This window comes from Takifugu rubripes, chromosome 19 (genome assembly GCF_901000725.2).
Source record: "Takifugu rubripes chromosome 19, fTakRub1.2, whole genome shotgun sequence".
In the NCBI taxonomy this organism is placed as follows: domain Eukaryota; kingdom Metazoa; phylum Chordata; class Actinopteri; order Tetraodontiformes; family Tetraodontidae; genus Takifugu; species Takifugu rubripes.
Window position 1 is genome coordinate 11,899,826 of NC_042303.1, and position 8,854 is coordinate 11,908,679.

The 8,854-nt window shown below is 47.2% G+C and overlaps 2 protein-coding genes across 3 annotated transcripts; both read right to left on the minus strand.

Moving 5' to 3' along the window:
- Positions 1 to 108: 108 nt before the first annotated feature.
- On the minus strand, positions 109 to 4,807 carry lmod1b (leiomodin 1b (smooth muscle)). Its single transcript, XM_011614053.2, has 3 exons — positions 3,863 to 4,807; positions 1,315 to 3,018; positions 109 to 1,235 (listed from the first exon to the last, which is right to left on the minus strand). The coding sequence occupies exons 1-3, from the start codon at positions 4,136 to 4,138 to the stop codon at positions 1,209 to 1,211; spliced, it is 2,007 nt and encodes a 668-aa protein (XP_011612355.2). The 5' UTR covers positions 4,139 to 4,807; the 3' UTR covers positions 109 to 1,208.
- A 747-nt stretch (positions 4,808 to 5,554) lies between these two features.
- shisa4 (shisa family member 4) lies at positions 5,555 to 8,771 on the minus strand. 2 transcript variants are annotated; one of them, XM_011614054.2, is made up of 5 exons: positions 8,497 to 8,771; positions 7,173 to 7,350; positions 6,861 to 6,997; positions 6,601 to 6,786; positions 5,555 to 6,481 (listed from the first exon to the last, which is right to left on the minus strand). In XM_011614054.2, exons 1-5 carry the CDS (start codon positions 8,576 to 8,578, stop codon positions 6,441 to 6,443), a joined length of 624 nt encoding a protein of 207 aa, XP_011612356.2. In that variant the 5' UTR covers positions 8,579 to 8,771; the 3' UTR covers positions 5,555 to 6,440. The 2 variants fall into 2 exon arrangements, with proteins under 2 accessions (XP_011612356.2, XP_003973501.3); XM_003973452.3 differs by having other exon boundaries at positions 6,595 to 6,786.
- Between the last annotated feature and the right edge of the window lie 83 nt (positions 8,772 to 8,854).

An 8,854-nucleotide genomic window follows, 5' to 3' on the forward strand; every position in this document is an offset into this window, starting at 1 on the left:
AGCCTTCTGGATAGAAGGCGAAACGTCTTCAAGAGAAGAAACCCAGTCCAGTTGACAGAGAAAACTACCTTGGATACAATGACCTGGATGACTGAGAATTTACACAGACATTTTACATGTACATTTTCTTTTAATGATATCAGCCAGGCATAACATTACACTTGTGTCTTGTCATTGCAAACATGCCAGGATGTTCAACTGAGGACATACAGGCTCTGTACGAAAGGCATGTGTAGAGATATAACAGAATTTTAAATTACACACAGAACATACATGAGTGCCACTCACTTTTTAACATTTGACTGGATATGACATTCTTCTTCATGTGTGGCCCGAGTCATCAGGAGCCCATCATGGTTCTCCAAAGGTTAACGCATGACCATGCGGTGATGTAATGCAAACACACACAGGCTAGAATGGTTCTGTTTTATATCAAATAGTGATGGGCGGACTGTCGCACTTCCTGATAAAAACACGCTCTGTAATTATTTCCATGATCAACCTTTTCCGTCATGCGCCAGGATTCCACCGGGCTGCGCTCGAATCCATTTAACCCTGCCTGAGATGCTTTGAGATTTGGCATTTTCGAGACCACAAGCTTCATCTCTCCCCTTCTGCCTTCCCTCTATTCAGATTTTCAGGCCGCTTGTTTGTCAGTTCCCTGATATATCCGCCATTTCAGAGTTCCCAGTTTGAGCAGATTTACCACGTATAAGAATAAGGTGGATTCCCATTAACAAATAAATAACTGGTTGATGACTCCACTTTATTACCGATAAAGCTTTGTATATTCAAATTTAGCAAAAGTTTCAGCTGTTACAAAGCTGATCACACGCTCTCGGCGCTCACATTCAGAAGCATACGCACGCCGACATCTTATATGATCGACTTCATAGTATCTAGTGCAAATAACCAGCAAAGCGTCATTATAAACCGAAGACAAACAATCGCTAAACTCATGAGTCCTCAGCTGGCAAACAGAGAGCCCGGCGTCACTCATTCTCCACAGAGTCCTTTTGGTCCAGTGTGTGAGGGGAGAACTCATAGTGGGGGCCGGTGGTCCCGCCGATGGGAGCGCCCCGTGCCCCACAGCACAGTGCTGCCACTGCATCCTGGAGGAATGTCGAGTTTGTCTTCTTGGAAAGCTGCTGTGAGATGTCTGTTCTCCCTCTTCCCCTTCCGTCAGCGTCGTCTTCCAACAGGAATCATCACTGCAGCCACTTTGGCACCGGCACCTGTGGGGACAGACATTGTTCGTGCGGTTATTTCATGTGCACGTGGGGGTCATGTGCACCTGCGGCCTTCTTTGCGTACCTTCTTGAGCTGTTTCACGTTGCTCCCTCTGATTGAGGCGAGCAGTTGGTCCCTTGAGTTCTTGCTGTCGCCCGGGCCTTTTCCGTTCAGCTTCCTCTGCGACACCGGCGTCAAGGAGTTCCTCAGAGAGTCTACGTCCAAGGGCGGGGGCGGCGGGGGTGGAGGTCCACCTCCTGGAGGAGGCGGAGGCGGTGGGGGAGTGGGACCTGCAGCCCCCCTCTTTGGCGTTAGCTTGGGCGACGGGATTGGCGAAGGTACAGGAGAAGCTTTGGGGGAAACTTTCGGAGAGCCCCTCAAGGAACCTCCACCGCCCGTCTTAGGAACCTCCAGCGCCCCTTTCTTCTCGCCGTTAGCTTGGGCCTGCTTCTGCTCCTGCAGGCGCTTCTGCCTCTGCCTGTCCATGTTCCGACTCAGGATGTTGGTGGTGGTCATCCTCGGCCCGGCTAGCTCAAAGTGGTAGCCCAGTTTGAGCAGGGTGGTGTTTTCTTTCAGGATCTTTGCCATCTCCATCTCGGTCTTCCCACCACAAATGTGTCTCTGGTTTTGGAAGCGGAGCTCGGTCAGGGTGGCGTTGCGGAGAAGCGCCTGGATCAGGGAGAGGATGCCTTTGCCGGTGAGGTGATTGGAGTCCAGGTTGATGCTGGTGATGGTTTTGTTGTTGCGCAACATGTTGGCGATGGCGTAGGCCACGTGGTCGTCTGCGCGGCAGTTCGCCAAGGCAAACTTCTTGACGTGGGTGTTGTTGTGCAACGCCTGAGCGAACTCGATGAGCGTTTTGGTCTTGATGACCTCGGAGTTGTTGACGTTGAGTTCAGAGAGGGCGGGGTCGTTGTTCTGGACCTGCTCCATCAGCTCATCAAACATGCTGGAGTCTTCGTCGTCATCATCCTCCACCTTCGCCTTGCTGTTTGGGGTAGTTGTGGCCCCTAAACAGTTGCCAACATTCTCAGTTTTCTCCTCCTTTGTGACTTTTCCTTTCCTATTCCCATCATCTATTTTCCCCGTATCGACCGTCTTCTCTTCCTCTCTCACATTCTCGCTGTGGTTCACTAGCTCCTCTTTTTCTGTCCTCTTTTCCACCTGCTTCTCCCGGCCCTCCCCTCTCTCTGAAGGTTGTCGCTCAGGTTTGTCCTCAGCTGCATTTTTCTCCTCTGCTTTGGGCTTCTTCTCTTCTGGCGCCCGGCTCTCTTGCACCTTGCTCTGTTTCTCCAACATTTTGGAGACCAGCCCCTGTGTTCTCAAAGTCTCCGACCTCCGCTCCTTCTCCCTGGCTGGCTCCTTCTCACCCTTTCCCTGCAGCTTTGAGATAATGTCTTTGGTTTTGCTGTCGTCTTTCCTCCTGAAATCCTCTCTCCTGTCCTTCTCTCGGCCCTCGTCCTTTTTGTCCTGCAGCTTTGAGACCATGTCCTTTGTTTTGGTACTTGAACTCTCTCTGTTTTCCTTTCTGTCTCTTCCTTTACTGTCCTCAGATTGCTCTTTGTCTTTGGTCTCATCCTTCTGGATCCCGAATCTACTCGATAGCCGACCCCGTTCCTCTCGAAAGTTCTCCCCACCTTTGCCGTTTCTGTCATCCAGCTTGGAATCTCTTTCACCAGAGACGCTGCCTTGTCTTCCCAGGCCTCCTTTGGTGTCATCGTTCCCCTCCTGGCTCAGGCCCATCTTCCTCAGGTATTCCTGCTTCCGACTCTCCTTCTTCGGCTCGCCCTGCAGGGGGACAAATATGTGGAGTTTGTTGTGGAAATCCCATTAGCATTTAGTCAGAAAATAGAGCACTGAAATGCACACCAGTGTCCAGAACAAACATTCACAAGGTTTGTACGGTGTGTAACAGCTGTGCTAATGACATGTATCAGATACACACTCACACACACACAGTCTCTGACATAACATGGCGCTTGTGTTTACAGTCAGCAAAAGGACAAGGACCCTTTTTTATAGTGGATGTATTTGCAGTGAGCAAGCTTGCAAAGTGTTTGATTTGTTACTCCCCATCTGTTTTGCTGTGTGAGGCCATGGCCCTGGCAGATGTAGCCTTAAAAGGCAGTGAGCATCGGAGCAATCAACCAAGGAATTCCATCAGGACGGGATTAAGAAGCTCCGCAGGGCCGCTGCTCCATCAACTGAAGTGCCTCTCGTTTAAACACAAAACCTGGCTGCCTGACGCTTAACCAAGGACGCAATCTATCACGCAATGCCACTGGAACCAAAGTAAAGCGTTTCGGAGGGAGAAGATCATCGGGAATGTGAAATGAATGTATGTTAAGCAATCCTCAGAGGGGGAACCATGTTTTTCCTGGCACAGGCGCCAACACCCATGTAGTTGGATGTTTGCATCGAGCACATGATGTCTATGGTCAGATTACCTCTGGGACAGTACATGTTAGGTGAAGTGGTTATCTATCAGTGGAAAAGTGCAGTTTATGTGACTGTGCATCTTAAAGTATTGTTTTTTTTAAGATATTAGAATGAGATCACACACATATATACAGATATATATATATAAAAACACTGATTTTATAAAGTCAGATCCGAAATAAAATTGACACACCTCAAACGACTGTTCCCTCTGACTGAGCCTGCCCTTCGGATCGCTCCTCACTTTGGTGTCCTCCACATTGTTACTGACAGGCGACTGCGCCTGTTGGCTCTCACCCTGGACGATGACCTTTCCATCCTCTGGGTTCAGGTCGGGCACTTTCATCATGTCCTTTTCCAGCTCCTCCATCTCTTCGGGTGACAGGGTGGACAGCAGGTTGTCCAGGTCTGGGTCTTCGCTGACCTGACGACCCGTGCGGGTCAGGCCCTTTACCTTTCTCCTGGACATGGTTGCCAAAAGAAGGGATCAGAAGATTCGCGGGTTTCTTTGGAGGTGACAAGTTAATTCCCCCTTTTTTCCCTCAAAATATGTCTATGGTGCAAGTGAGAGTATTCCCATAGGCCGACGTCGCTGTCCCGTTGTTTCCCTTTTGCCAAAAAAGCCGCCAGAGGCCTCGATCCTGGTGCAAAGAGGCTGGACTCAATAGTCCTGCAGAGAGGGGCACCAGTGATGAACTGCAACAAGCTCACATCATCAGAGTGGACGGCGAGGCTGGGACATTCTTGGAAATCCTCTGAAAGTGCATGTCCATATTTAGTTCAGGGTACACACTCCTTTAAAGGTAATGGGAAGGGCTGAGGTTTACTGAAATGTCAGAGCAGAGACACACAGACTTCCTATTACACGATTTGTGTTTATATTGGGATGCGATCCTGATTTTATTCTTTAGGAGCAGCTCTGATTGTAAAAGGAAATTTGCCAATCCTGCTCCTGGGTGGAAGTGCTCCTGGCATGATGGGATACATGTGTGAATACAGCATCAAAAGGTCTCTCTTTCAGGTTTTAGTGCAGGGACAAATGTGATTCCTTCACACCGTTATTTCATATGCATATCAGCCAGTATGCAGTATGAACTCATAGTAAAATTAGTCCTACGAAGGGTATATATACTGTATATATATGTGTGTGTTGCTTTTAATGACAATATAATGAGCTCAATGCCAAATCGTGTTTTTTTGTGGTGAGTGTGGCCCCCTAGTGGCAAGTATCATTATATCTAGAAATAAAGACACCACATCTACATTCCAAAGTTAAATTTTATTGTTTCATTAATAGAAATAACATTTCCCCACTTTATATTACAATGTCATACCATCCATATGGCTACAGACAAAAAGCCATCGACACAGGTTATTTCTGTGAACTGGGGTCAGTTTCACACCGGAGTCGGTTCAGAAGCACAAGTAAACATCTGTGAACAAACTTTAGCTCAAGCTACATATTAAAGCATCTTTCCAAGCGACGTCCATGTTTGCTTTGTGCTTTACAAATGTTCAAAAAAGAAAAAAAACAAAAGAAAAAAAAAACACGCTTTAGCATCCTCAGTGAAGTTTTACCCAGATTTTCCAAAGATTTCATAAAACAGGGACTCGTTCTACCCCCGAACAATCCACGCATCATCAGTTTGTGAGACAGCTAGCTGTACAATGCATGCTTGAGATGTTACGCACAAATAGATGTCACTAACAGAACAGGAGAGGTGGGAGTTGACGGGCCGTAATCACGCCGCACATTTTAGAAATGGTTAAAATTAGGTTCCAGTAGTGCAACACGATGTCGTTTCAACAGAAGGTTTTTGGCTCTAGGTTGTTTCGAGGGTGAGAAGCCATTCACAGTGAAAAGATTTGACAATAATAAATATGGAAAATGTCTAAATGCCATCATTATGTTACATCAATAGGCTTTAAAAGAACCTGATAAGATCACAACACCTCCAGCCGAGGAACGGGCTCACAAAATACGCATTTAAACAATGAATCTCTTCTTCTTGGTGGTTGTTACGTTAAGGCGGGACATTATGGTGTAACTGAAGCAGCAAGATCTGAATCTTCCCCTGAATCGATATGTTACGAGAACACCGAACACAAAGCCCAATGTAACACTATCTACAGCATCGTGTTATCAACCGTGACTTTTAAATCATTTGAGACTGGAAATGAAACCATTGAGAGGACTGGAGTGGCATGCTGAGGTGGAGATACTGGATTACAGCGGCACGGCTAATAAACAACCATGAATTCAGACACAACATAAAGATACGAGGCTGACGTCTAGGTGAAGCCGAAGTTGTGTCGCCAGAACTTCAGCGAGGCCTCCTTGACAAATACACGCCACTTTTATTTCAATGAAACCTTTTCCCACCACGTCACAGAAGAACATCCCAGCTAATGTTACGGGCATGTTGCCATTGTAGACGTCTAACCAGTGAAGGATGCAACCTGTCCATGGCCAAGGGGAGTTAGAATTTATTTCAGTTTAACTGTAGTTAATGTAAATCAGCTTAAAGTAAGCTTGGTCCTTCATTTGCCTTTAATGGCACGAGAGCCAAACCACTGGGGTATTTACAGGTTTGGGGGAGCCGTCAGCCGCTGTAGAACCCAGTGACTTGAGTTAAGATGCCGGGGAAGCGGGATAATGTTGCGAACACATAAAAAGCCTTCCAGGCCTCCTCTTCTTCACAGGCGCTGCTCCTCATGTTGTTTGAGCGTGTATGAGTGTGTGCGTTTGTGCGTGCACGTGGAGGAACTCATCAAAGGCCAGGATATTGTGGGGGAGAGTAAGGTGGAGGGGCTGGAAAATAATAAGGAAACAAATAAAGCATTTACAATCAAGAAGCTTGTTCAGGATATTATAATCAATGCTGATTGATTATTGATAATTACTGCTGATCAATAACATATTACCCTGACCAAATGCAGGATCCATCATCTGTGGTGGATAAGGACCAGGCTGCATGACTGCGTACTGGGGGGGCATGCCGGAATACTGGGGAGCCATCGGATAACCTGCGTGCTGAAGCTCGGGATGCCCCAGGGGTTTTCCATAGGCATCATACATAGGCTGCACTGGGTAACTGGCCATGGGGATCTGCTGGGCTGTGGGGCAAAGAGGTGTTTGGCTGTGAGGACAGAAGCATTTTGATGGTTGTCTGTACACCAGCGGGTCTCACCATCAAACGGTGTCCTGCCCCTCTGCTGTCTCCTCTGGTAGAGGTAGCAGCAGGAGCACATGAAGCAGCACACCATGGTGGCGATGATGGCCACGAACAGGAGGATGGAGGAGGCGATGCCAGCGATGGTGGTGGGGCTGAGGGGGTGGAGAGAAGATGCATGTTTTAAGCTCTTAAACCATCAATGATGGTCAGCATACAATAGCATGAGATGTTGGCAGCCCTTTCTGCTTCTCTGCGTTGGTTATTGTACAGATTGTGGCACCGATGAAGAGACGCGACAGCACTGAACCCTCCACAGACTGTCCTCACCTGAACTGGAAGAGCATGCAGCGCTTCTGCTCCCTCTCGGTGATCATCTTGAAGGCGTCCAGGCAGCAGTAGCGCCTGTGGCAGTTCCCGCAGCAGAACGTGATGAGGGGGCAGTCGAAGCCGTTGTGCCAGGTTCCATTCTTGTCCACGTACCAGAGGCAGTCCTCATTTGCACTGACTACAAAACCCAACGATGCCAAACGATCGACAGAGCCAAGAAATTTTTCATTTTGCTGTCTAAAATAACGTATTATCTTTTATTTTTTTAAAGCCAAAACACTCAGATTTGAAGACTCCTAAAGATGCTGACTGTTTTCTGTCACAGGACAACACAGTTTTTCAAAAGCCAGAAATGGCACAAAAAGTTTAAAAAGGTGATCATAATAAAAAAATAAACTGAATAAAGTTAGAGGACAACTGCATTTAGCAGGAGCAGCGGGACTTGGACGGGCAACCCTCCGGTTAGAAGACCAAATCTTTTCCTCCAAGCTGCCTAAAAACTGTAGCTCTGTCTTCTTCAACTGCAAACAATTTAGAAACACTAAAGCCCAGCTCAGGCGCGTGTCTGGGTTTGATGCCAAATAATCCAAAATTCTAAATAACATCAGGTTTGTGGCACGCTCCACTCAATGCACATATAATATAAAAGTCTTGTACAAAAGTTGACATCTAAAATGTCCTCCAAAAGCTGAATGCTGAGCTGAAACCGTCCCATTAGTAGGATCAATGTAAAATTGACTCTTTAAACTAAGTTGGGATGACCTTTGTGTGCTGACAAAGAGGGTAATTAATCTGCCACTGCCTACTGAAGAAGCCCAAATCAAATTCTATTATTAGAGTTATTGTGGAAACTATGCACCATATTAACCATGCTTCCAGATTAAAGGTGAAATCTTATTGATTCTATTATATGAACATCTTTTAATACAGATTTATGTGCGGCGAACTAAAGCAATTTCTCATATAGGCCAAAAAAAACCCGACAAAGATGCGTAACCAGCAATAGCAAAAAAAATAAAATCAAACTAATAATAATAGCGACCCAAAAACTACCATTTACATGTGAGGGGGGAAACACTTCAATTGACTGAAGCTTGTGTGCAAAAATAACCAGACAGCGGCTCCTAAATCATAGACGGCAGGACTGAGATAATAAAAAACCGGAAACCAGCAATCAGTCATCAACGACTGTATCGGCGTTCCTGCAGCCACAGAAAGATGCAAAAACAAACAAACAAATAACGATATAACGACCAGCACCCAGAACGGCGTTGGCTAACCAGAACCTGCTAGCCGAGGCCTGGCCCGACAGTTGGAACCCTACCGTGACAAGTGCCGAGGACGATGAGCAGCACCGAGGCCAGCCCGACAAAAGATGCCTTCGCTGTCGGGGAAACCATCCTCATCCCAGTGCGATCCACGGCGGGGAGACTTCAGAGACGCAGTGTTTTCATGAAGAGCATCAGACACGGGGACGGGCGCGTTTTAACGGCCGTTGCGGCGCATTATTCGGAGCAGATTTAAAGATTCCCCAATTTATCCGACCGAGCGCTACATCACCGCTGTGACGCCGTTTAAACCGGACCAACGCGGCGATGCCTTCAGGTGCTCCCAAAACTGTCGGAAATTCAGTCATCGTCTCAGTGCTGGCGAGCCTGTGAGACAGCGTAGCTACATACGGA